Below are 27,896 nucleotides of genomic sequence, written 5' to 3'. Positions count from 1 at the left end.
AATTACCCTATTAAACCAGAAGCTACAAAACCATTCTGGACTTGTATCCTCTCTAGCAATAGGCTCCAACAGACTATCCTCACCCATGTCCACTGGCTCCCTATCCCCCTGAGGATTGAGTTAATTCCCCCACTAAATTCAACCCCCATCTCGCGTGCAAACCCTCAACTGTTCAGCACCTCGGAACATCCTCCCAATGTGAATAGTGCTATATAAATGCAATTCATGTTGTTTTTAAATCACTTTGTCAGTGAAGTCTACAGGTGCATCAGTAGATGACTCTACAAGGTAATCTAGAGATTGGTGGTGAGGATCAGCCTTCGTGCACAAGACATTCTATTAAAAGTTTAAAGCATCTTCAGCCATCTGTTTCCCAGTTCTGTTCCATGCGAATGACAAGATTTAGACCATTTTTAAATTATCGGAAAAGTCACATATTTAAATCTAGTGACACTCCAGTCAGAGGTACTATCTTTTGCATGAGTCATCAGTCTGCTTGTTCAGGTAGACGTTAACAATCCCCTTACTTTATTTTTAAACGAGAATGGAGTTTCTCCTGGGGAATGGAATTTCTTCTATACTCAATTAAATTGGTCATTCACCTCAAGGCTACTTATAGGGCCTTGCTGTGCAAATGGTTGCCTTATTTGATTATAATAATAACTGCACTTCACAGTAATTGCTTGTGAAACCTTTTGAGGCATAAGGTGCGCCAGCATAAAAATACAAATGCTATTTATAATGGAATAGATGACATACAGTTAAGTTTGGCTTCATAGATGATTTATTTTCTTAAAAATCATGATATGCATTGCAGGGCTTTTCAGCCTTTAAGATTCAATCTTGAAGACATTTTTGTAAAATGTAAACATCCATTTCTGTGTGTATTGGAACAGTAAGGCCGTTAACAAAAGGCAAAATATAATTTCAGTTACAAGTCCGGTTAAAGGAACTCTAGAATATCGGAGCTCATATCACATTTAATTTCAATTTAAGGTCAATTCAGATTTAGCATGTGTGAAAGTCAATCACAAGAATTAAAGGAATTGAATATTTCACACTTTGCAACAATGAACCATGGAGGTGTTGGCCAGCAAACCACCATTATTGATATACTTTAACTCAGAAATGGTATAAGGAAATATCCACCTGCATTTGAGCTTATTTTGAATCGTGCTCTGGTTGATACCCAAACTCAGGTATTGATGCTGCTGTAATTAAAACCAAAGCATTTCTAGAAAGTTCCATAAGGAACAACTATACAAATATTAGTCTATAACAGGACACACGTGAATTAACTTTGTGTTAGTGAACATGTTAGTTTCTTTGAGGAACAAAAATGCAGTTTGTCGGTAAATTCACAAGCGTAGCAACAAGATTTGGTTAACATTAAGACAAAATCAAACACAATTTTTTTTAACAAAGTGTAAAATTTCTCTTTTGAGTAACATGAGGACGTCTCTTGTAAATGAGTCCAAATCAAAAAGTGAATATGCAGAAATGTGCAATAAATCAAACAGGAAAAGCAAAATCCAGCTCAAATTTATAGATCGGAGAGTGACAGAATTGTATGTAACTGTTTAGATGGTATTTGCAACAGTTCATTTCTTTGTCTTTTCTATCCATTTTTTCATATACTGAATTTCTTGAGTTCTTGCCTTCTGGACAGAAGGGGGATCTTTAGGATTTTTGGAGCGAAGATCTAAATGATGAGCCCCATCAGTAATAGTTATGGCAACCAAGGTGTCAGAGATTGATTTCCTTACACCTCCTGCAGACCAGGGATCCAGGTCACCATTGCTGTAACACACAAGACCATCTTTAGTTAAGAACAGAAACTCATCATGCAAACAGTACACGACTAAACTTCTCCTCGGGTAATACTGTCTGACACAACCCAACGTGAAGGGTGCTATATAAATGCGAGCTGTTGGTGTGGGTTGAGTGACCAATTTTTTTAAAAAAAATCTTTTTTTGGAATGGATTATTACCCCAGAAATGCAATCCAGCAATCGGGTTCCTACTTACTGCTAGGTAAGTAGTGAAATATAAGATACTGGAGGTAGATATTATCTCTTCTCACCCAGTTCTCGATAATCCTGCAAGCCAAAACCTTGATGGATAGGGGTGTCCTAGCTAGGTAATCAGTGGGAAAGCTTGCCACACAGTGCTCTGCATGGAAAGCTATGCGGTTTTAGCTGGTAGGACTCCAGCAGAACCCCAACGCATAATTTGGAGTCCCCAAGCCTTGGCTCTTGCCAACCTGTGCCTATTACTTTCTGGGATTAGGTAAGCAGGATGTGTCTCTCCAGGGAGAGACTGCACATCCCATTCCAATAAACATCCCTGGAATTTTTATGTATAGGTGGGCTGCATGGAACTCTGGTTTCGATACTCTTAAGCATGGCGATAGAGTTCTGAATGTGTCAGACCGAGTTGATCAAAAAATGATAGATCTAAAAGGGATTTTAATATCATTATTAATAGTAATGCTTGCATTCGGTATAGTGCCTTATCATGTCAGAAAGATGTCTCTAAGCGCTTCACAGAATTTACTGTGAAACAGAGTGACTGTGTATTTGTAGGCAAACACGGCAGCACAATTTCAACAACAATGTCCCACAAACAGCTATGAAACGAATGACTCCATTTTTCACTCAGGGATACTGAATGCTGAGGATACCAGCTTCCGTCCAACATCCTTAAGAAATATAAATAGATCAATACTATATCATCATACCAGCAGAAGTATCAGGATTTCAACTCCAAACATTAGCGTAAGGCAAGCAGCCCAAACCTTGACTACAGTCTACTATATTAAATGTACGGTGTTCAGATAATGAAAGCTTAATAGCTCTGATCCAGTCACGCTACATTTCCCTTGCATCCTTTAACACTGAAATTGTTTAACTATGAGACTATTCAAACTCAAATCTAATCATTGTGATAACTACTGTCTGCTCGTCAGAGCACTTTGCTGTTTAAATTGAACCCATTTTTCGACAATGGTTGAAAATCAATTTGCTTTGCGAAAACTCACCTGAAGACAATGTTGGTGTGTGAACTAATATTTTTTCCACCGTAGTTTGTTGCGATCCAATCTGGCCTAGGTCGAATGCCCCAGGTCTTGTAACAATCCTCAGAAAAGGCAGGGAAGTCCCACTTGGCCGGTTCAAACATGTCATTGATACCATCTGCGCATATGGGCATTACCATTTCGGTACAGGACTGATAACGAGAGGAGATAAAACAAAGCTTAAATCTGAAATCCATCTTTTCCTTGGACAACTCTGTTCAAATATTCAGGTATGTTAATAATTCAAAACATACAACAGCTTGCACTTATATAGCGCCATCCACATAGGGTTCGTCTTTCAGAGTCCTTGACAGTGGAGGAGCCTTACTCCGAGCCGGGGGGGGGGGGGGGGGGCGGGGGTGACCATAAGCACGGTCGAAAAGGAACGTTTTCAGGCGGGAATTGAAAAAGTGGAGAGAGGGGGCAAGGCAGAGGGATTGAGGGACAGTGTTCCAGAGTTTTTGGGCATAGTGGCTGAATGCACGATCTCCAATATAGAGCGGAGGGTCCAAGGGACGAGCATGAGGCTGATGCCAGTCGAGTGGAGGCACCGGGTGGTGGATTGGGGAGTGAGGAGATCGGAGAGGTAGGGAGATGCCAGAGAGTGAAGGGATTTGAAGACGAGTGTGAAGATCTTGAAGTTGATCCATTCGGTGATGGGGAGCCAGTGGAGCCTGGTCAGAACTGGTGAGATGTGGGTATGGAGTTTGGTCCAGGTCAGTATGTGGGCGGCAGAGTTCTGAATGAGCTGGATTTTTNGAAATAGTGGAGCTGGGGAGGCTGGCGAGGAGTGCGAGAGGTGACAAATGGGAAGCGACAAATGCATGCACGAGGGTTTCGGCTGCATTTGGGGTAAGGTATGGTTGGAGGCGGGCAACGTGGGGGAAGTGGAGGAAGGTGGTCCCAGTGCTATCGATGGCAAGCTATGTGGTTTTAGCTGGTTAGACTCCCGCAGTACTTCAACGCTTTGGGTCTCCAAGCCATGCCTCCTGTCAACCTTTCCTGAATTAGGTAAACATGATGCGTCCCTCCAGGAAGAGACTGCAAATTCCATTCCAACAATCCATCTCTGGAATTTCCATGTGCAGGTGGGATGCATGGAATTCTCAGCTTGGCTTGGATACTCTTAAGCATGGTGATGGGTCTCCGCATGTGTCAGACACCCGGCTGACCAAAAAAAAGATTCCTGATGTTAGAGAGGAGTTCTATAATTTGGTGTGCCGCATTTCCTATTGAGTATTTACAAATCCAGGTTATGACTCTTGATTTATGATCAGAAGAGTACCAATAACATGTTGAAATAACATGTTGATGTCCAGTGTGCTTTGAGATGAGTCATTTCTGTCAGACTCTCTTCAGCTTTCTTATCCCTGTACCTGATATAAAGTTAGGTCGCTTCACGCACACACGGTAATCCATGAATACACTGTAGATGTAAAACGTGTTCAAAACTACACTGGCTTGTATCTAAGTCCATCTTTGAGAGAAACTTAGAATTTGAAATATGTTACAATATATTTATAGATATTTGATTTCTACTAAGAATGATGTATTAAACATTCACCTTTGCCAGGCTCACAATCTCTAGAATCATTCAGAGTTAAATATTAAGTGCCACAGTGAGAATGTTGGGCCTGTCTCAATATCACATACTGACAGAAAACATAGGAGAGGGAAAGAAGACAGAAAGTTACCCAAAACTTTATAGCCTCAAGCTCAGAAGAGAAAAGGTGCACATACAGTTTGGATTGAATTACTTTACTCAGCAAGTGCTGAATATGTGGTAAAAGATGACCTAGGGAGATAGTGGATGCCAATTGCATCCACAAAGTCCAAAATTAAATAGCTATTTGGCAAATAGCACAGATTGAGAGGTACGAGAGATTGAGTAGAATCACGGAATGTTACATCATTGACACAGGCTATTCAGTCCAGCCAGTTTTACATGAGCTGCCTAATCTACTCTGATGCCACTCTTCTGCGGACAATTTTAAAAAAAAATTTGCTTTGAGAATGGCCATATGATCCAAATTGTTTTTTCTAGTGTGTATATTCCTTTAACCAGGGATTATCTAGCTGGAACTCATCGAAAACAATGGGTCCATTGAAATCCACAAGCAACTCCTTTACTTAGTTTAACTTCCTCTATTTTTGTATTGAGAATTAAACCTCAATAATAGTTCAGAATCAGTTGACAATTTTGCGAGTTGCTAGCACTCACAACTCTAACCCTGTCAGATAGCTCAAGCTTCTTTAATTGTCTGGAGAACAGAAAAATGTTACTTTAGTGGGATCATTCAATAAAAACTAAGCCAGCACAACTAGTACTTTTTCTACCTGAAACTAAGAATAGACACAATCTCATTTTTCTGCTAACAGAAAAAAAAATCCTTGTTAACAAGTTAACAAATGCAAGTTAACAATAGAACACCATTTATCATGTTACACATGATTATCATACAAAAGCACTACTTTATTTAGTGAAGCTTACCTGGTAATACCAGGCTTGATCATCAAGACTGGAGGTCGCAGTCTGGGATATATTCAGGCACTTCATATTGCCTGTGTAGTTATAGTACACGCTCACAGCCTCAAACAGCTTTTTCAGCAGCAGCTCTTCTGATAATGATGGGTCCTTGAGATGGGTACAAACAACCTGAAAAATAATCAATTTAAAGAGACAATCATTTAGTATGGGCCAAATCAAGACAAGTTTTCAGGAATGGAAAACAAGCATAAGACAAAACAAGATAATTCTATGATTCTAAACCTCTCTACCTCTTTTTACCAATTAGTACATCAACTATGGTATATCCATCAATTGTGTTTTCAACCCACAATATTTTAAGCAGTCTCTATTCTGCACACAAAGCACAGCTCAACATTTTGAAAGCAGGGAGAGAGGTAACAAGAGAAAGTGGTTTGGGAAGAAAGCTCGAGAAGATAGGGATGTGACTCAGTGCTTGGTCTCCAATGGTGGAATGGAATAATATTAATAATCCTTGCATTTGATACAGGGCCTTATCAAGTCTTCGAGACGTCTCAAAGCGCTTCACAGAATATACTGTAAAGTGAATTAACTATATTTTGCGGCAGCCAATTGTGCACAGCAGTGTCCCACAAACAGTCATAGATTGAGTGACCAAATTGAACATACCTTCTGCCCATTTTATCTCATCCTTCCAGAATATCCTCCCTACCATCTACCAATAGTGCAACAAGCTGCTTTTTAAAATATGCCCAGCAGCCATAATCACCCTTCCTAGTATACCCAATTGTTAATTACCTTCTGGGTAAAGAAATACTTCCTGGTGTCTGTCCTGAAATTGCCCTTTGCCACCCTGAACCTGTACTCTCTTGTTCTGCTGTCTTGGCAGAACAGGACGCAGGTCACTGAACGAGTGGACGTTTGTGAAGTGTGGAGCCAAGAAGAACATTAGGCACATCTCACCCACAGGGGGTAACATTTAGGATCAATACATCTGCTAAGCACCCGTACATTCTCAGGTTTCATTTTTTTTAAAAAAACACAGAAATCGAAAAAGGAAAATGTACCTTGATAGGCCAGGCTGGAAGTGGCTCCAAAAAGCTGGCTGCATAGGGATAGTCCACCATAGCCAGATTAACCCAAGTCTCAGAGAGCCAACCTTTGAATGATTCCACATCGTCCATTTGTAGCGGCGAACAGAGGTGGAAAATACTGGAAAGAAACTTTAGGCCTTCAGCTAGAAATAGCAATAAAAACAAAACACACATATGAGAACGTGAAAACTGAATTCAAGAGTGATATCAATACTAGAGAACAGAAACTTTAACTGGTCTCCTTAAGCTTTCTTTGGGGCAACCAGACAATAGTTTAGACACATCAGTCCCATTTGTATGCATGCGTAAAAGACATCATTCCCATGTATATGTTTGAGACAAGTACTTCTGACAGGTTTCATTGTGTAAGTCTTAACATCCTCGTGTTGGAAGGAATCTGTAGTTCTTTTTGTTGTGTGTATATATTTACTGATACATTATATATTTATTGATACACACACATATAGTATTTGTAAATAAAATAGGCCAAATCACAGAAAATATTAAGTGTTTAATGTAGCTCTTAAACTGCACTGGGATCTTAATTGGCAAGTTATTAGGAAGATGAGATTCTCTGTCAGGAAATAAATATATTTAGGGTTTATTTTATAATAATAATAATCCTTGTTTTTGATATAGCACCTTATATCTTTGAGATCCGCCAATTGACTAACAACCTGGTTCCTATTTACTGCTAAGTAAACAGATGTGTGTGGAGTAAGGAAACTTGCCCCATGTTTCAGGGGAAACTTGCCGGGAATCGAACCTAGGTCCTCTTGCTTACGAGGCGAGTGCTCTAATCACTAAGCTCGAAGACTCCACATGTAAACATGCATTTACTCAGTCAGTATATTCAAACATCAATGTCATAAATCACGAATAATAGATGAGTTGCAGAGTTATTACAGTACCAAAGGCACAGTCTTCACTTCTGGACCATTCACTGCAAAACCATGCTGCACACAACTTCTCACTCACAATAAAGAGATCAGGAGCAGTAGAGTCATTCAAATCAGACACCACACATAATAAGGGGAGAAAAGGAATATTTTCCTTCGCCTTTAAGATACTGACTTATAGTTAACCTTCTAACTAATTATTAGTAATAATTGTAATGGTTATACCCTAGAAAAGATTTCAGTACCTGTGGATGACACTTTATTAATAGCACCCCATGAATTCCTGATGCTTTCAGCACAGCCTTTTCCACTTTTTAAAAAATCCTTGGTGACAATTGTGTTGTAGCTTCCACATGGGCACATATTTTCAAACTGCCATATTGGAGCTGAAGCAGCAATAGCCCTATGACAAACAATACACACCATTTAATTAGCACCATTTATTCTTTTCCCATTACTTGTAATAATCCCAGCATTGATACAGCATGTTAAATGTTCTCCTACAAAATACAGTCACTATACTTTACCTGTGAAGCGCTTTGAGACGTCCTCTTGATGTGAAAGCCATTACATCAAATGCAAGGGTTATTGTTATTATTTATGCTTGATTATACTGTGAAGTGGAATGACTGTGCATTTGTGGGGGAAATGCAGCAACCATTCTGTGCACAGGAAGGTCTCAGGTACAGCTAGGACGTGAACTGACAAATGTTATCTGCGGATTGTTGGCCAAGACACCAGGAGAAACTCCATTTTCGTTTTGAATTTTGTCATGGGATCTTTAACGTTCACTTGAACAGACATACAGGATCTTGGTTAACGTCTCATCCAAAGGACCAATTCTCATTACAATTCATTATTTGCCTTAAAAAGGCACCAAATGCTGTGATGACATTTTCATTATCTGATTAATTAGCACACCCAATTCTCATTCTTTAATATGATCTTGGGATTAGCCATTTCTAACAGGAGTCCTTAATGTAGTCCAGCTCCATTATAACACACTTCTTTACAGGACAAATCCAAATGTAAGTTGTTATAACATGGTTGGGCCATGGGCCCCATTTACTGTACATGCAGCTGGTCTCTCTTCCCACATGTCAACCAACTTTTGCTCTGAAATGGCCAAACTCCGGGTTATTAGGTTGTCACCGATGTCGAATCCTGCTTTACACAGGCTCAAGTCAACCGGCCACAGCATGCAAGGTGAAAGCAACTATTGCAGTGCAGTGTACCAGGATTATATCACAGGTTGGGATTTTATAGATCCTAAATACCATAAATAAAATAAAATGTAACAATTTCAAATCACAAATTGAGTCTCCATCTGGTATCCCGGATTAATCATGTCAGCCTATGTGAGCTCCATCTCTCCTTCTGAAAGAGTACTCCCCATAGGTTGGTATGATGTACTTTCAATTACTGGAATCCTGTTTATGACTGAGTCCTTATTAAGAATCTCATTAGAAATTGCTGTGTTTTAGTCCCGAATGTTTAGAAGATATTCAATATGGTATTCAAAGAGAGTTTATTAAGTATACCGTTAAGAAGTTAAGATATTTATTGGCAGTTAAGATATTTATTTACATACTGCAGGTTATTAACCTAAAAAATAAAAAAAAACTTGAATCCCAATAGGTTTGTAGCTCAACTGGGTACAATACAGAAGAAGAATTCACACTTTAAAAACTCAATTGCCTTATGCAGCTTCCAGTTCCATTAGCTTTGACTCATGTTGAAGAATGATGTCTGACAATCACAAGACACAAAAGATTTCATGAAGGAGATGTAAGGATCTCCTTGTCCACACAACTGGAACTCACCCTATTACTACATGTGGATATTTCATCCTCAGCCAAGCTGCCAGCATTCCCCCATAGGAGCCTCCCATAGCAATTACTGGACTATTCTGAGCTCCTGGGATAGTCCGCTTCAGATTTCTAATAAGCACTGCAAAATCAGCCAAAGCCTGCTCTGATGTTAGGTAGTCCAAATATTTGGGATCCTAAAAAAAGAAAATTTTCAACTTTACTAACAATTTACTACAGTAACAATTTACTAAAACCCATTGCCAAGTTATTTTTTGTAAATTAATAACAATTCAGAAAATTTAACTTGAGATATCTACAGTTCTTTATAATAAGATGATCAATGAATACTGAAGAAATCAAGAAATGCAACAACTTACAAACTATATTTGAAATATCATTTCATACATTAAGTTAAAAATAGATATGCACATTAATTTATCCTGAACCCTACCCCTAAAAGAGAAAAGATGTCACTCCACGAAGCACAATTAAAGTTGAACCAAGTTTTAGGAGAGAAGTACATGGTGAAGCTCAGCACCGGTTATTTTATAATTAGATCAGCTAAGTGGTAGCAGAATATAGGCCATAAACTCTTGTAATCCAGTGAATGGAAATTCTGTTCTGCAACCTTTTGGAAATGCTTCCTTGATGAACTACTTTTCTGTTTTACATCACATTCTTTTTGATTTCCCTATTGAAGCTTCAAATCAGAACCATAATAATAATCCTTGCATTCATAATAATAAAAATCCATGCATTCGATATAGCGTCTTATCACATCTTTGAGATGTCTCAAAGTACTTCACAGAATATACTGCAAAGTGAATTGACAATATATTTGTGGGCGAAACCCAGTAGCCAATTGCGCACAGAGGTGTCCCACAAACAATTTTGTCAGAAGAGCTTCTTTTTGGGTGGAAACAAGAGGGGGAAATGGAAAAATATAAAGAGATCCACTAAAACTGGTCCAGGTTAAAAACACCACCAGAGGTGGCAAGGGAGCAGGGTACCCATCAGAGACATGGTACTCTGAAGAACCTACAAAGCAGAAGATGAAGAACAAAAACCTTCAGAAGAGGATAAACATTCACAATAAAAAAATCTTATTCTATTGTGTTAGCAATTTCTGTTGAACAACAGCTGGATTACGAGATTGAAAGAGATTAGCTTTGGTTTGATATGGAATCAGTTATCCGGTCAAATAACCAAATTTTCTGAACTTGCTGTAAGGTTAAGTGGTTCCAAGGTCTACAAACCGTATTATTGTCACAAATATTGAAGCAAATCTCTGCTGCTTCATCTCTACTGTTTCCACAGGAGTCAAACAACTTTTTATAACTGAAATCTCCTCACCCTCTGAGTCAGTAATTAGACATTAATTTATTTTCACTTGGTGCCTATTACATTTCTAGAATGAGAAGTGAGTCCAGTTGAAGAAAGAAACATTCAGAAGATAGGAAGATCCCATCACCAGAATCTCACTCTTGCTGTCCATTCAAATGGCATCTTACACCATTAACTGCTTTTGTCAGAACAAAACTAAACTTTCACTTAAAAGTACACCAAGACAAAGCCAACATGGTGTTGTGGGAGTACAGATAAGAGAGTAGTGCATGTGCGTACTCACTGTACACAATGTGGGATCAGCAGCACAGGAATATCAGTGTGGGACCACTGTTTCTATACTGTTCCTTTGTGTGATGCTTTTAGCATTGAACAGTGTCAAACCAAAGGGGTGGTATAAATCCAGCATAATAGTGGCGTAAGCAGGACAGTAATAAATGGAATAAATAATCCTTGCATTAGAACATTGTTTGCACCTCTAATATTTTATAAAGGTCAACATTTAAAAATCCTCATACCTTGTTTAAAATAATGAAACCAGCTGAGGTATTCCCAAGTTTGCGACCAACTCAAAATATCATGGGGACCAGCAATGAAGGGGGTTAAATGCTACTTCTAACAGTTTAATGACTGCAACACTATATCACATCCATTTTGCTTGTTGGAATCTATTGGACAGTTTCCACTGAACTGGTTTTACTGTAATTCTCTGAATGTGGCTTTCAACCACAGGCTCTTTCTTTGAGGCAGCAAGTAATCAAGTACTTTATTACCTTAAAATGTCAACCATTTACAATGCAGGGCATGAGAAGAAGCATTTGTCATACTGATCACATTTGGGAAGAAAAGAAAATAATAAGTCACAGACGTCACTTTCCATTTCCATCAGGTTGTATATTTTGCAAGTTTTCGTCAGTCAATTCCCCCCAGCCACCCCACTTGAAATTTAAGTTGTTGTTTGTGAACCTGGTACATATGGAGGCCCCCAACTGTAACAGAGGTTTAGTGTTTGCCACCTACTCAAAGAGACACGTGGTTGCCCATATCTTAACCATTTCTAAACAACATTGCTCATCCCATCTAAAAACTGCCATTTTACTTCTTCAATTCAAAGTTTCAAATCAAAACTAAAATAAGAAAAACTCATACTCCGTAACTTTGTATCGGCACAAATTCCTTCTCCTCCCCTCCTCTCTTCCCCCGTTACCCCCACCCACCTTCAACTATTTTGTCTCTCATTCACTTCAGTGTTATTTTAAAGTTACTACCATGGGAGCAAAAGCAGAGAAGCAATGAGGAAATGTTTTTGTGGTTGTGGGAACTTGGCAATGAGTTTGCCTGCTTCCACATGCTTCCAAATTGCCATGGTTTCCATCCATCTTTTCCAGTTGATTTCTTTGACCCAATGATTGAGAAATCCTATGGTGTCAATAAATTGAATTATTGGCCAAGGTTTGTCTCTATAAATATACCATCAGTTACTTGCAGTTTCTTCTTTTGGCTAATTTTGGACTTGAATTCTTCAAAATAATCTGTATTGAAATCCCCTTTAACCCTTCATCAGTCACTATATCCTAGAGCTATGCTTAAAATCATACACCCCTGTGGCCTTCCATGCAAATCACATTTCAAACACTAGATCATCAATTCCAACAGACTTTGCAATCTCGCCCTTTTTAGCTTGAAACATGCTGTTTGATAACATTGTGGACATTATGTCCCTGGAGAAGTTTCAGAAAATAACTCAGGAAAGAACAGCTCTCCCCTCTCCAACTTTGTTCAAATACTTTTGCTCAAAAGCCATTGAGCAAATTATATATAGATGACTTTGCTCCTGCCACCACACAGATCCTAGCATTGAGTTACCAAACCAGCACAGGATAAGTGCAGCATCAGGTTGAAATGCACCACCAGTTGGCTCAATAGCTGAAGTGACTAACTTTCGGAAAAACTATTTGAACAGAGTCAGGGGGTGTTCTCCACAACTATGTTGACAATCATATCAACTGGGCCATCTCCAAGACCAGAAAATCCCTTGATGCGATACAAATCATAATTTGTATTTTTCATCCCATCTCCTTGCTCCCTTCCCCATTTAATGTTGTTGAGATTTTTTTAGTCAGTCACAGGGAAAGCTTTCAAAATAAATAAACAAACAAATGAATATTTATTTAATATTTATTAATTTATTTAAATTTAAATAAATATGTGGATCTAGCTGTGGTACTGGTGGTGGAAAGGAGAGGTTAACTTTTGGAAAAACACTGTTCGATAAATAGCAGATCAATAAAGTAAAGCGCTTTGAGACGTCTTGAATACGTGATAAGGCACTATATTCTTATTATTAAGATTGGTGCAGTTGTACCATTGCTAAGTATAAAATTAACAATGAAGATAATACTGATAATACTGATCAATATTGGGATTTTAATATAATATAATATTGGGATTATACTGATAATATATAATAATACTGATAATACTGATCAATATTGGGATTCATAAAGTCAAGAGAAAAGATATTAAAGAAAGCAAAGAAGGCAATTACTTGTATTTTCTCCGGTTCCATTTATAGTGGAACCAGAGTAGCACAACAGCATTTTACTAAGAGACAAATTCTGTAAAATAAATGAATTTGTGAAATACGTTTTGCCACTTACACTGAAGGCCTTCTGTCCAAAAGGCATAGACTTCCCGTAGTATCTATGTTCAGCAAACACCAACATGGCTTTCATCTCCTTGGATATATCCCACATAAAACCCTGTAAATAAAACTTAGTAAGTTTATCTTGGTGGCATGTAGGTACAGTACCTTTAAAAGTAAATTTAAAAAAATAAAATATACAAAGGAACTAATAAGATTCTAACTTTCTTTTTAAGAAGCCAAAAAAACTCACAAGATTAGAGTTCTTATATATTTTTGAATGGAATTTAGCTTCTATTTTGATAAGAATCACAGTCACCCATATTTGGGAGGATGGTGAAAATAATGGCCTGCAATCACTGGTCATTTAATAAACTTAGTCAGGCAACGTTCCCTATCCAGTTGTAAAAATTACCCAGATAGTCCAGTTTATGTGTCTTTAAAGAAATGTTACCTAATTTTGAAAGTTACTTTGCAAGATTGGTTATAGAATTTCCCTATGCGTTTTCCCAATCAGTTTTCAGAAGCAACTGTGATATCTTACTATTATACAGAAATTAATAAATACCACAGCGTGTGCCTATCATACTATTACAATTCCTTTGACTAGATTTGACACTCTTACTGGGGAAGTTTTTCCTCCCTTTATCAATTTCAAACCCCTCCCCTATCTTTTTGTTGCTCATCCTTCAAAAAACAGCTGCATGCTCCTCATTTTCCACCAATGTTACAAACCCCCTCTCTCTCATCCCTGGCAAATAGGTAAAGAAAGGATTGGGAAAATAACGGGGAAAATAAGAATGAAGACAGTGAAAGGGAAAAAAACAAATACAAATGACTAATGCAGCAAGGGAAATCAAAAATTCAATTGAGGAAGATAAAGGAAGCAAGACCACAAAAGGAAATTGAAAGAAACAATTGAAGGAAAGAAAACCAGAGTGAAATCAAGAGGTTCAGTAATTAATGACAGGAAGCATATCCTCCCAATATTCACATACCTTAAAAATGTAAAGACTGTTATAATCCTAAAACTATCTCTGCATGCAAATGTGCATGGCTTGCAAATTTCCAGCTAAAATCAGCCTCAGGGGCTAAATGTTCAGCATTCTACTAAACAAGGTTAAACATTCACTGCATAAACATGAAGCATTTTTAAGAGAGATTTGTGAACAGCTTGACAGTAAAATAGCAACTTTCACAACATTTCACAATATTTTGTAAATATGCATCTAATCTTAAAATATTTTGGAAGTGGGAACAAACTTTCCTGAACAGAAATGTATTCAAGTAATTAACAACCAATGATCCATAAAAAAGTAGCAAAATTGCAAAGAATTATAAATGATATTATAAAAAAATTATATGAAAAACCACACAGAAAAATAGCTCTAGGTTAAATAATAGTGCTCAAACCTACTGTAAAATAGCAAAACAGCAAATAATGTACAAAATCACTATAGTTAACTTTGATTTGAAAGATTTTAAAAATGAACACCATTTTTATTTGACATGCTCACTCACTTGTAACTCCATTTTTATTGTGTAAATCAAACAATTGTTTGAAACAATTACCGTATTGTTACAGAACCATACGATGTCTCCCTCATTTCCTGTATAGAACAGAATTGGGCCTCCATTACGATCCCAGTCTTGGTCAGCTATCAAGTATCTTTGCTTGAATGTGGAAACCTCAGAAAATCCAAAATGATCAACCTGAGAAAAATATTTTTTTCACAATGAATTTACAAAGAAGTAAAATTCTAGTAACAAACTTTAGTTAGATGAGATGGCTAACTGTATCTCAGCAGTAAGAATTTAGTCTTCAGTCTTGAAAAGAGGCATCTCAGAGGGGACCTTATAGAGGTATATACGATTCAAAATGGGACTGAGAAAGTATTTTGAGAACAATATTTCTGGATGCGTTGAGACAGAAAAACAAAGAGGGCATACGTTTAGTATTGGAAAGAGCAAATTCAGGACAGACACCAGGAAATATTTCTTTACCCTGAGGATAATTAACAACTGGAATAGGTTACCAGAAAAGGTGGTTGAGATCAGTACCATGGAATATTTTTTTTGAAAAAAACACTTGGTGCCATAATAGAGGATCGTAGGGTGTGTATTTGGAGGGATGAGATCAAATGGTCTGAAGGGACTTCTTCATCCAACTCCATTTTATGACCTTGTGAATAAACCAATAGATACCAGAAAAAATGCAGGTTAGAATTCTGATCTAGAGGGAAACAGCTGATCTCAGCTGGGATTATCCTCAATCCTCAATCTAAATTAGAGGGAAAATGAAATTCAGATGGAATTCCTATACCTGAGTGCGTGGATCTGGCTTAATTTATGTGGAGAAAATCCACAGCATTCAACCTATATCCTGCCACTATGTGGCATTCACAACGCTGCTCTACAACTAAGCTGCATTAATAAACCTACTTATGTTCAGTAATGAGGGGGATAAGACTTTAAGACATCAATGCACAATGATGCACAATACAAAGATACAGATTTGATCCCGCTCTGTACTGAGCTCACAATAATGCTGAAGAGATCAGGGCCCAGAGGGACATGTAAAGAGGAAGAAAAAGTCATCTACAAATTGCTGTTTCAGGTTCCCTTGTTGTCTCATGACAAACATGTGATCTGCCAACCATTAATATAATGTGGGAAACAGAAGGATGTTTATTTGGGGGGGAAAAGGCTAAAATTTCAAAGAATGGCTCGGTCTGGGTGACATAGGCTTTCTAAGCAGTTACAGCTAGTTCAGTGCTAAAACTAATTCACGCTTATACTGGAATTTGTTTTGAATAGAAATATTTAATGTAGAAAAGAGGAACCTTGACAAGAGTTCTGTTGAGTGAGCAACTGCTGCAAACTTTCCCCCACCCCCCCACCCAATGGAGCCAGGCTCAGGGCCGCAGCTCCAAATATCAGCCCAGGACGGACCCCGGGCACCGGTCACCACTTACCCAGCCCCACACCCACCCTGTGGCTGCCAGCTAACACTTAACAAAACACTGACACATAGGGGCCCGTCAACTGCCCCATCCCAGGGTCCCTGACACCTTCTTACCATCACCCCCCAGGAACCCTCACATGCCCTTTCCTCACCCCAGGGACCCTCGCATCATAACCCCCCCCCCCACAACATACACCCCAGGGACCCTCACACCCTCACCCCCCCCCCTTGCTTCACCCCAGGGACCCTCACACCCTCACCTCCCCCCCCCCCTTGCTTCAACTCAGGGACCCTCACACTCTAGCTTCCCCCCACCCCACACATAGTGACCGTCACACCCTCATCACCCCCCACCCTGTGGACCCTCGCACCCCAGGGACCCTCACACCCTAAAAAAAACTCCCCCCTAACACACCCCAGGACCCTCGCACCCCCTTTCCTAACCTCAGACCTCTTTCCTCTCTCCCCCCACACCCTGGAGACCCTCTCCCCCTCCCACCACCACTCCGGGCCTCTCTCGCCCCTATTTCCTCAACCCGGGGACCCTCTCACTCCTCCCCCACCACCCCAGGGAACCCCCCCCCCCCACCCCAGGGACCACCCCACCCCAGGGACACCCCCCCCCACCCCAGGGACACCCCCCCCACCCCAGGGACACCCCCCCCCCCACCCCAGGGACACCCCCCCCCCCACCCCAGGGACACCCCCCCCCCACCCCAGGGACACCCCCCCCCCACCCCAGGGACACCCCCCCCACCCCAGGGACACCCCCCCCCCCCACCCCAGGGACACCCCCCCCCCCCCCACCCCAGGGACACCCCCCCCCCCCCACCCCAGGGACCCCCCCCCCCCACCCCAGGGACACCCCCCCCACCCCAGGGACACCCCCCCCCACCCCAGGGACACCCCCCACCCCCCACCCCAGGGACACCCCCCCCCCCCACCCCAGGGACACCCCCCCCCCCCACCCCAGGGACACCCCCCCCCCACCCCAGGGACACCCCCCCCCCCACCCCAGGGACCCCCCCCCCACCCCAGGGACACCCCCCCCCCCCCCCACCCCAGGGACACCCCCCCCACCCCAGGGACACCCCCCCCACCCCAGGGACACCCCCCCCCCACCCCAGGGACACCCCCCCCCACCCCAGGGACACCCCCCCCCCACCCCAGGGACACCCCCCCCACCCCAGGGACACCCCCCCCCCCCCCCACCCCAGGGACCCTCACCTTCTGTTGGAAGTACTTGGTTTTAAACTGGAAGCCGCTCTCTTTGGGGATCTTTTTGATGAAGAGACGGTAATGAGGAGTCCGGGTCCAGCCTCCGGGCCTCGGCCTCCCCGACACCTCGCTCAGCGCCGCGGCCATCAGCACAACACACACAGCAGCCATGTGTGGCCTGACAGCGGCCGCCATCATCCCGGGCCTGAGACACACACACACACACACACACACAGTCTGAGACTGAGAGGGGGACAGAGCGGGAGGAGGAGGAGGAGGAGACTGTTACACACACACAGTCTGAGACTGAGAGGGGGAGAGTCCGGGAAAGCAGAGAGTTAAGAGTCGAGAGGAAGCGCAGGGATTGAGAGGAAGAGGAGGAGAGAGCAGGAAAGGCAGAGTAGGGACTTCAGAAAATGGTCAGATGTTAGTGATGCTTTGATGTGAGTAGCCTAACCTTTAAACCTGCACCCCCTCCCCTCCCCTCCCCCCTCCCCTCCCCTCCCCCCGCACGAGCACCTCCCCATTTCTGCAATGTCCTCCTACCTCACTCTTCTGCTCACCCCCTCCATTTTGCTAACTTGGGGTTGTCTTCCTCCTGCCCCCCCCCCCCCCACGCCCCCCACTCTACAGACCTTCCTCTAACCTTTGTATCTCCCTTCCTCAACCCCACTTTCTTCAAGCGCTCTGGGACGCTACCCTGCGTAAGGGGTGTTATATAAATGCAAGTTGCTGTTGTTGCCCCCCTCCCCCCCCCACCTTAAAACATATACAGTCTCACCCACAAAACATACAGTCAAGTTGGCTTACAGTATATTTTGTGAAGCGCTTTGAGATGTCTCAAAGACGCGCTTAGCTGCGATATCAAACTGCAAGGATTATTATGTTTGTGCTTTGTCTTTCCCTCTCGCCTGCTCAGGATGAGTCTCCGGCACTGTACAGAGCTCAAGAGACATTATTTCTATGTGATGGTTGCTATCAAAATGCAAGTTTTTGTTGTTAAATCACTGAGAAGCGGCCGGCGGTCAATCTCACAAATACCGAGACTTCTCTCTTAAGCCTTTCCAGCACTTTTTAAAAGTGTGCATCGGCAAATTCATTTAAACATAGTCAACTACCTTAAAACGCAGTGAGGGGTATATGTGGCTTGGGCTACATATAAAACAAAATTGGTGAGGAGGTGGGCTCCCTCCAGAAGCTACTGACTTTTGTGTATGTTTGGCGTATGTTTCCCTCCAGTACTTTGCCCAAGTGATCATGAACATGGCAGCGAGGACATTGGTTAACTCAACATCAATCGCTGCAGTCAGGACCTTTCCTGAGGGTATATTCCCCTAAAACAAGCACAAATCTATGTATACACAGAGCTCGTTCAGTGTCAGACCTTGACAAGTCCAAGAAAGGACCCCCGTTATTCTTTGAAGAAGGAAGTTTGCTGCTAATGGGAATACTGTTCCCCACAAATAAGGAGTGAGATTCAGTGTCATTACCAGTCCCGGAACTGAAAGACGCGGAACGTTGATCGTGGCGCGAGCGGGAGGGCGGACCAGGCGCTGCTGCTCACCAGAGACACTTCCGGTACCATCAGCTGCACCGGCGGAGCAGACAGTGAATATCACAACCCGTCAATCAATCAAACTAACAGCCCCGTCACTAACTGTAGGACATCAGTCAATATATCACTGTCTCCAACAATCAGAATAACAGCGAATATATCCCAGTCTGTAACTGTCAAACTAACAGCAAATATATCAGTCTGTAACTGTCAAACTAACAGCAAATATATCAGTCTGTAACTGTCAAACTAACAGCAAATATATCAGTCTGTAACTGTCAAACTAACAGCAAATATATACTGTAACTGTCAAACTAACAGCAAATATATCCAGTCTGTAACTGTCAAACTAACAGCAAATATATCACAGTCTGTAACTGTCAAACTAACAGCAAATATATCACAGTCTGTAACTGTCAAACTAACAGCAAATATATCAGTTTGTAACTGTCAAACTAACAGCAAATATATCAGTCTGTAACTGTCAAACTAACAGCAAATATATCCCAGTCTGTAACTGTCAAACTAACAGCAAATATATCACAGTCTGTAACTGTCAAACTAACAGCAAATATATCACAGACTGTAACTGTCAAACTAACAGCAAATATATCACAGTCTGTAACTGTCAAACTAACAGCAAATATATCACAGACTGTAACTGTCAAACTAACAGCAAATATATCACAGTCTGTAACTGTCAAACTAACAGCAAATATATCAGTCTGTAACTGTCAAACTAACAGGAAATACTGTTTATCACGTTCTGTAAATGTCCATTATATTTGATATATCACAGTCTATAACATCAAACGAACAGTAAGTTTATCACAGTCTGTAACTGTTAAACTAATAGTAAATAAACACACTGACCAAATAACAACAACAACAAATTGCATTGAAATAGGGTTGGGAGGATGTCCCAAGGCACTGGACAGTCAAGGGTTTGCCCCCGAGCTGAGGGCTGAATCCAAAGGGGTGGAGGGCAAGGGGGTGGAAGTGGGAGGATGACTGAAGGAACAGTCAAATAAGAATATTGTGTGTAAATACATTAATTAGCACAAGATGTCAGAGGGATAGCTACTGTTTGCGTGGAAATTAAAGATCCATTGGCACTATAAAAGAGAAGGGAGTTTCCCACAGTTCCCTGGACAACAATCCTTCAAATAAAACTGGCAATTCACTTCCATGTGCTGTGGTTTGTGAAACATTGCTGTGCACAAATTAGCTGCCGCTTCTATCTACAAAATATATAGTCACTATGGTTTACCATGAATTCTGTGAAGCATTTTGAAATGTCCTTCCAATTTGAAATGCGAGGATTTTTTAAAAAATTCATGTACAATCTTCAGAGGAACAGTAAAGCCATAAGAATCAGCCAATCAAACTCACATTATTTTGTTAGATACGATCATAATATTCTGTTCCATTCAAATGCAAATACAGTGAAAGCATTTTATATATTTGATGATTTTCTTGTGTTTCATTCCTGTACCTAGGGAACAAATGAATGGCAAGAGGACCCTTGTTGTTGCTTCAATAGTATATCTTCATGACACTTGTTTTCTGTATCCAGCTTGTGAGACTTGCAGCTCCAGGTTAATTTTGAACAACAGAAGGTAAGAATGTTAAGGTGACAAAATGCTCCGAGATAAAACTAAGATTGCAGAACATGTGATTTCCAGATTTTTAAATAAATATTTGCCTTTGTCTTTTTTCCCTAGCCTGAGATTTTATATGCACTTTCACTTTCCCTCCATACCCACACATTCTGTTTCATACTTGCTGTGCATTATTTACAAGAGTCATACAGAAAACCAACTGAGCACTGGCTCCTGTCAATACTCCTGCAAGCCACGGGGGAAAGAGCATCCCTGGGTGTTGGAGTGGGGGTGGTGAGCAATGTCGGAACAGAACGGAGGTGTGAGAGCATGAAGGGATTTGAAAGGATAACAAGTTTTACCACAAATCTCCACAAAACACAGTCATTGCACTGTATAGTATATCCCAGGGACATCTTCCTGACTTGAAAGGCGCTATACCAGATTAAAGATTATTATTAGTAATATAGATCACTGAGGCATACCACTAACTTCTCTCTGTCACGAGCAAAAGCATCCCTTAATTCCCACTCTGCCATTTTTCCTTTATATATTCCTCTATCTACTTTATTGCCTTTCCATCTATTCCACATGCCTTATTTTTACATTAGACCTGAGTATTGGTATCTGTATTAATGAGGGATCATTAACATTTAGGATTCTAAACTGTATCAGTGTCAAGGCTACTGCTTTGACAATCATTCAGTTACCTTTCCCCTTTCCATTACCCATGGCTTCCACCAACAGCTTGGGTGCCTAGTCAGTACTGTAAGTGCTTTGGGATGTCCTCCCAACATTGAAAAGCTTTATATAAATGTATATTTGTATTGTACTTTTTGTCCTGGTGATTGTATATGTCTTGTGGTGATTGGCTATAGTGATATTTAAGCAAAATTTACCTTTTGTTTTTTTTCCCCCTGTAGAGCACAATGCCCAAAATGTGGCTGTAAATCTGAAGTACAGAATGTTAATTATCAGTACAGACTTTCCTTAAAAGTCACAGAGAAAAGTGACCTGTTTGATATTACCGTCTTTGGGAGCTGCCTTGATCCTTACTTTGGTACAGCAGCAGAATCTCTGCAGAGGTAAAAGAAATCTGAATTAAAAATGCAAGAATTAAAGGCATACTTCATGTAATGATAATTTTCTCATGTATCTGGCTGCAAATAATATCCCTTTATCCATGTTCTAGGCCAAGCAAATGAAATAGTACATTTCTGTAATTTCCACCCTCAGAAACACCAGAAGATTTAATCCTGAAGGCAGTCAGCTAAATGGGGAGTAGTTCTTTAAAGAGAGAAAACATTTGAACCTGATTTCCCATTCAAATTTGTTATTATATTACAGAGAATAATAGTAATTCTTACATTTAGTATAGCTCCTTTCACATCAGGAAGATGTTCCAAAGTGCCTTACAGGGTATATTGTAAAACACCTCGTGTTTTGTGGACAAATACTCGGAACAGAGACATTGTAGGGCCTCATTCTGAAGTATTCCTTTAGTCGCTTTAATGAAAGTGCAACGCAATGTTGAAAATATCGGATGCTGCTCCAGCAGACCCTTGCCCTCTCTAAGTGAGTGGTATACCCCCTAAAATTATAGCAAAACTAATTTAGTAATATTCAGGACCAATGAGCTCCTCAGTGAGTGGTATAATTTCTGCATTAATAATAGTAGCTGAGCTTTAGATTTTATACCCTTCCTGTCTCGCACAGCTCTCTGTCCCACCTCAAAACATACCTCTTCAATTGTGCCTATAGTGACTTTCCCCCTCCCCCTCTTCCATGCTTGGCATCAGATCCCATCTTTGTAAAGACGTCAAGATAGCCTTATGTGAAGGCCACTATAGAACTGCAAGATGTTGTTGTAAAGTCTTAATTATATTATCCATGGTTTAGACTGGAATGGCAGAGGTGGGTGCATTATTTTCAATATAAGTCCTGCAGTTAATCAATCGGACCATCAGTAAATGCATTGATACTGTAACATCACCTTTTGCTAGATAATCAAGGTAAAATCTAATTGCCACACAAACCAGTATAATGATTAGTAACTGACACACAGCATTCGCAATTCTGTTGCAGTAATTCTCTTCCATTATTTAGTGTTGATGATATCTTGTAACCATTGTATATTACACCGACCTCTGGTGGTTAGAAAACATTATGACCACTTTTTTAAAATAATTTAGACTATTTAGATGTTTGTGCTAAGGGCATTGGGGTTGTGGGTATGTCAGTTATAGCTCTTTTGACTAACTGGTCTTGTTGTTCTACATCAAATGAGTAGTGTGCACCATGTGGATAATCTAAAAAAACAGAGAGATTTAGCACATCCCATTAATCCTATAATCCAAACTAGGCTGTTGAGAACTAGGTCACATGAAAGGAATTTGTTGCTGCCGTTAAAAGAGAAAAGACAAATACTTCCAACATAATACTGTTGTTATATTCCAAAATACTTAAGAATATTGCACTGGTCTTATTTCTCAGTATAAACTTTATTGTTTTCTAACAGACTTGTGACTACATCTCAATTGTTAATATTTAAGTGCCGATATCATGGCACATCAACAGTGTAAAATGTCATCGGTATTTGTTCAGAAAAGAAAACAATGTAAATTATTAAAATCGGTGGATATCTTGCAGTGATTTTCTCACCTGTGAATTTTAATGACCATTATAACAAGAGAGATCACCAGAAAAATTGGGTTGAAGAAGGCCCTTCAGCCCATGTGATCCTGTCGGTCCAGAACATCCCCACCCCACGTAATCGTATTACAGCATCAAGATGTTTTTCCTAAATAAGTCCAGGGATCTGATCTCAACTACCTTTCTTGGTAACCCATTCTAGTTATTTATTACTTTCAAATTTCTCTTTTCACAACTGAAGATCCTTAACTTGTCTAAGCATTACTTATAGCTTTTTCCTCTAACACCGAGTGGGCCATCATTGCTCTTTTCAGCACTGCTTCATTATATTACGGTGACCAGAACTGTCAGTAGTACTTCAGATGCAGCCTGACTAGGTTCATGTTCACCTTGAATTCTGGGGATTTGTTCTGAAATGATTTGGCAATATAGCCCAGCATCCTGTTTGTTGCTGCCTCACATTGTTTTGACATTTATAATGTTGATTGAAATTGCATTCATATTTAGAAATCGCCATGTATGATTTATTGTTTTTCAATTCTATAGTTACTCTGAAGACCTAAAGAAGGAATTACAAGAGTTAGAGAGATCAAGGATTCAAAGCCTTTTGGTTCAGGCCGTGGAAGATTGCTTTGTTGGGAGAAGCTTTATTTTTGGTGTGAAGGTAATCGCTGTCTGCCTTTTCATACATCAAGCAGTTTGATTTTTTTGTAATATTTATTTTCAATATTTATTTTTGGTTTATGAAAAGAACACAATTATATAATATCTTCCTTTTTATTATCTGATCATTTACTCTGTTGCAAAGTGCATACAAAAATGCACATTTCAGCTATACAGAGATAATAAATAGATTAGCGAAGGTTGCACTTGGCCCAAGAAATGTAAAATTGTCTGACACTTGGTGCTATTTTTAGGACTGTTCAAACTTTACATTTTCTTTTCACATGACTAGCTTAATCCCAGGATTCAGATTCAGGTGTTACATTATCTTAAACCTATTGCTTAGTCTGACTTGTTTTTGTTATCGTATTATTTCCCTTGACAGATCATTTGTGTATTTGCTTTATATTTTTAGACTACATGTTTATTTAAGCACATTTTAAACTTGTAATATGATGTGCACCATTTTTCAAAAAAACGTTTTGTTACTTACAGGCATCTAAATCTCATGTTGGATTGGTATCGTTTTCTCAAAGCCTCTTACAAACTACAACCTGCAAGTTTAAATACAAAAAACAGTTCATAGCCCATCAAATTGCAGTTCCAAACACTGCAGTCTTTGGATGTACAGTGATTAGTTATTACAAGAAGCTCCTGCAGTCGTCTAATCTCAAAGATTTGCTCCCCAGCTCACAGCTATCTGATACTCCTTCAAGTACTGGTAACCAGCCTAGTGTTGAGATCAGCAGCTCGACAAACTCGAGCTCTAGTAACAGTCAGTTCTACACTCAGTCATGTAGCGATGGCCAGTTTTCAGGTTACTGGCAGCAGCCTTTTGCACTTACTTCCTCCTCTGTTGATTGCATTAGAGTTGAAGATTTTTCAGCAGCAGAAATTATCTGTAGTGCAAAGAGGAACAGCATGTCTGCTGAGAATACAGTGGAAGTAGCGCAGACTTCTGAGTGTGATAAACATTGTTTGTCGGCTTTTATTTCTCCCCCTCAAAATAATTGTGTCAGTGTCTCCACAACAGATGTAATGAGAAGTCACTCCCTTAATTTAGAAGTACAAAGATTTTCTGATGAAGAACGTGCAAACCAGATTTACAATGTTGGCTTTGATAAGTTACAGGACAGTTTCAATGCAAGCTTCACTAATACCCAAAGACGTTCGGATATGTCTGGGGACTATTTGTCTGATGGTAGAGACAGTAATGCATTTCAGACTGCTATTAAATCTTGCAGCAAACTATTAGAAAAGAGTCTGGATTGTGACAATACTGTGTCATGGGATGACTTGCCATTTTCAGAAAGCTTAAGTGAATTTATAGCAAAGGTGGAAGAAAAGCAGCAAGAATGTAAGGAGACAGCTGTAGAGCTCACCAATGAGATCATTGCTGATGGTTCAGTACATTTCAACAGTTTGAAAAGACTGGAAACCGATACAGCTCAGAGCATCACTCAAAGGCAAGATATAAGTTCTGCAGAAACAAACACCGATTTTGATAAATGTCTTTTATTGGGATCCAGAAAAAGTGAAGATAAAAAAAAAATCTCCGATGGCAATTCTAAAACCACAGAGGCTGCTGTGGATAGGTTACCACATGTTTATAGTTGCAAACGTGCTGACATTGTAGGAAAGGAGGTTCCTCTCATAGTCATATCATCCCTGTTGCTAGAGGATGACTCAGCTTCTTATGATGTGCTCAAGGCTGGTCCAGAGACGATGGTTTGGCAGGTTGGTTCTGCCTGCATCAGCAATTTAAGTGCAGGCAGCAGTAACGCCCAACCTGTTCAGACACGTAGATCAAAGTCAACAAACCTTCAACAGGCATGTAGTGTTTTGAATCAGCTTCCTGAAGTTCATACCTCTACAGATAACGAATCCAGTAATGTTGCAACAGGATGTTATTTGAAAAATGTTGTTTTTCAAACGCCACCAACTTCTGCCAAGCAGCTACCAGAAAGAAAGAAAATATTTCATTTGGGCTTTCAAGATGAAAAGCGCATTAAACAACAGGAATTTGGTAAATGGGAGAGGGATTCCACAGCTGGATCTGATCAACCGTCATCATTTTTTAACATAGAAAAACCCTTATTGCAGAGCTTTTGTACCAGTCCTACCAAACAAGAGTACAATGTATCTGCGGATCTCTTCAATAACAGTAGCTCCTGCCTTGTGCACAATAAAGATCAATTGTTAGTATGTTTGCAAACAAACCAGTGCATTTTGGCAAAATCAGAAGTCGAATTTCAAACATTTAATAAGAGTGAATGCAAGCCCCAAAACCAATGTAAGATTTCCCCATCTTGTTCTGAAAGGCTTACTAATTTTGTGCGAAACCAGGACAACAATAGTTCTCCAGAGAATGATTCACAAAACGTGTTGGAACAGGATTTTTCAGACTCGCAGGACTTTGTTCCGTTTTCTCAGTCGACTCCTGTCTCAAGATTTCAGCGGTTAAATTCCTTGCGGGGGAAGGAAAATAAAGATCTCAGGATAACATCCCACATTCAGCTAAGTTCAACCCCAGTCTCTTTTGGACAAAAAACAATAGGCTTATTTAAAAACAATGTACTAAGGCAGCAATCACCTCAAACTCTAAAGATGTTGCAGCAGCAATCCTCAAGCAATCAAATCACATTTCTTTCATCAAATTCCCATTTTTTAAGCGACAGCCCAAGAAGCAAATCTTATGAAAGTGACTGTGATGAATGGATTCCACCGTCAACAACGAAACCCCAGGTGATGTCACCTCATTTATCTTCATGTGTTCTCAATATTCACAAATCTCGAGGTATTAAATTGTTTACAAGTTCACACTCTCCTACTGCTACTATGGAAACTGCTGACTCAAAGGCTATAACAGAGAACAACAAAGAGAATGGCATTAGCAAGCAATACAAGGTGAACCTAAACACGAAAAGGCGATTGACAGGAAAGGACATCAAACCAACCCCGGCAATCACAGTCACACCACCAAAGTTTTTTCAGACCAAAACTGACGAATTTGGGACACTAAAGAAATCTTTGAAGTTAAATGACTGGGCTCCAACTGGTTTTGCTGTTGCTCCTTCGTTGTGCATCAAAGATAACCCGGCAAGTTGTTGCTCACCAGAGTTATTTACAGCAAGTGCAGAGCTTTTTGAAGAGGAATATCTTTAAAGATTTCTTATCAGGTGCTAAATAAAAGAAACAATTTTTGGGGGGTTGTTCAGGCATTACTTTAAACTACTTTGGACTTTTGTTATAAATATGGTAAATTAGTTGTTTATTCTGTACATAACAGTTTTAAGTCATACTGGTTAATAATGTATATGAAGATTTTTTAGAGACTCATGATAAAGGAGCTTTATTATTGAAATCCTGGTTCATTATTTTTTAAAACAGCTTGAAATATGTGTGTGTGGGGGTGGAGTCGAGGTGAAACTGACCAAGGGGAAACTTTATACTGTATTCATCTGACAAGAAATCATGTTAAAGATCCTTTGCCCCAACAATTGTTAGTGATTTCTACTACTACTATATGACTTGCATTTACATAGCGTCCTTCACACGGGGTAGCGTCTCAGAGTGCTTCAGGTTTCTGTTAGGTTGGAGTGTAAAATGACTTGCTTTATTTCATTTCATTTTAACGGAATGATTTGTAATGGACAAAGAGTGCTGCATTTGATCTCTTCGGTCATATAATATCCCCGCTAAATTATTTTGTCACACCCGAACTATCTTCCGTAATTGTTTTAGTTATCCAGTATCAAAATACCACAGTATACCCGATTTGAAAGAGCGACTTGTAGCAAATGTTCCCTTTTTGGTCATGCTTGGGCATCAACAATCTTTTAGTATCTCATCTAAGGTTGCAATTTGAACTATGATTTCAATTCAT

General features: G+C 40.1%; 2 protein-coding genes across 7 annotated transcripts; one reads left to right on the top strand and one right to left on the bottom strand.

Moving 5' to 3' along the window:
* Positions 1–766: 766 nt before the first annotated feature.
* Positions 767–18,146, bottom strand: LOC103184608 (lysosomal Pro-X carboxypeptidase). Of its 2 annotated transcripts, none has more exons than XM_042334220.1 (10): positions 18,086–18,146; positions 17,549–17,744; positions 14,929–15,069; positions 13,373–13,474; positions 9,381–9,562; positions 7,803–7,960; positions 6,632–6,801; positions 5,568–5,732; positions 3,041–3,228; positions 767–1,800 (listed from the first exon to the last, which is right to left on the bottom strand). In XM_042334220.1, the coding sequence occupies exons 1-10, from the start codon at positions 18,109–18,111 to the stop codon at positions 1,602–1,604; spliced, it is 1,527 nt and encodes a 508-aa protein (XP_042190154.1). In that variant the 5' UTR covers positions 18,112–18,146; the 3' UTR covers positions 767–1,601. The 2 variants fall into 2 exon arrangements, with proteins under 2 accessions (XP_042190154.1, XP_042190155.1); XM_042334221.1 differs by lacking the exon at positions 18,086–18,146 and adding an exon at positions 17,997–18,016.
* On the top strand, positions 17,831–27,374 carry ddias (DNA damage-induced apoptosis suppressor). 5 transcript variants are annotated; one of them, XM_007902731.2, is made up of 6 exons: positions 17,831–17,982; positions 19,021–19,117; positions 20,594–20,713; positions 21,619–21,780; positions 23,894–24,011; positions 24,506–27,374. In XM_007902731.2, exons 3-6 carry the CDS (start codon positions 20,601–20,603, stop codon positions 27,173–27,175), a joined length of 3,063 nt encoding a protein of 1,020 aa, XP_007900922.2. In that variant the 5' UTR covers positions 17,831–17,982; positions 19,021–19,117; positions 20,594–20,600; the 3' UTR covers positions 27,176–27,374. The 5 variants fall into 5 exon arrangements, with proteins under 5 accessions (XP_007900922.2, XP_007900931.2, XP_042190152.1 ...); XM_007902740.2 differs by having other exon boundaries at positions 19,021–19,198; XM_042334218.1 differs by lacking the exon at positions 19,021–19,117.
* The last annotated feature ends 522 nt before the right edge of the window (positions 27,375–27,896 follow it).

Source organism: Callorhinchus milii, unplaced genomic scaffold (genome assembly GCF_018977255.1).
Source record: "Callorhinchus milii isolate IMCB2004 unplaced genomic scaffold, IMCB_Cmil_1.0 Scaffold4, whole genome shotgun sequence".
Classification (NCBI taxonomy): Eukaryota; Metazoa; Chordata; class Chondrichthyes; order Chimaeriformes; family Callorhinchidae; genus Callorhinchus; species Callorhinchus milii.
The sequence above is the reverse complement of the archived record's forward strand: the minus strand, read 5'-3'. Positions and strand labels throughout refer to the sequence as shown.

What these genes read in the sequence shown, in the direction of transcription:
- LOC103184608 (XM_042334220.1), bottom strand. Translation starts at nt 18,111, where the DNA reads ATGGAGGGGGTGAGCAGAAGAGTGAG. An exon ending in TATCCACATGTAGTAATAGG is followed by an intron (nt 7,961 to 9,380) that starts GTGAGTTCCAGT and finishes TGTTTGTCATAG; the next exon opens with GGCTATTGCTGCTTCAGCTC. An exon ending in ATCAAGCCTGGTATTACCAG is followed by an intron (nt 3,229 to 5,567) that starts GTAAGCTTCACT and finishes TCTCGTTATCAG; the next exon opens with TCCTGTACCGAAATGGTAAT.
- ddias (XM_007902723.2), top strand. Translation starts at nt 19,867, where the DNA reads ATGTCCATTATATTTGATATATCACAGTCTATAACATCAAACGAACA. An exon ending in TCTATAACATCAAACGAACA is followed by an intron (nt 19,914 to 20,593) that starts GTAAGTTTATCA and finishes TCCTGTACCTAG; the next exon opens with GGAACAAATGAATGGCAAGA. An exon ending in TTAATTTTGAACAACAGAAG is followed by an intron (nt 20,714 to 21,618) that starts GTAAGAATGTTA and finishes TTCCCCCTGTAG; the next exon opens with AGCACAATGCCCAAAATGTG.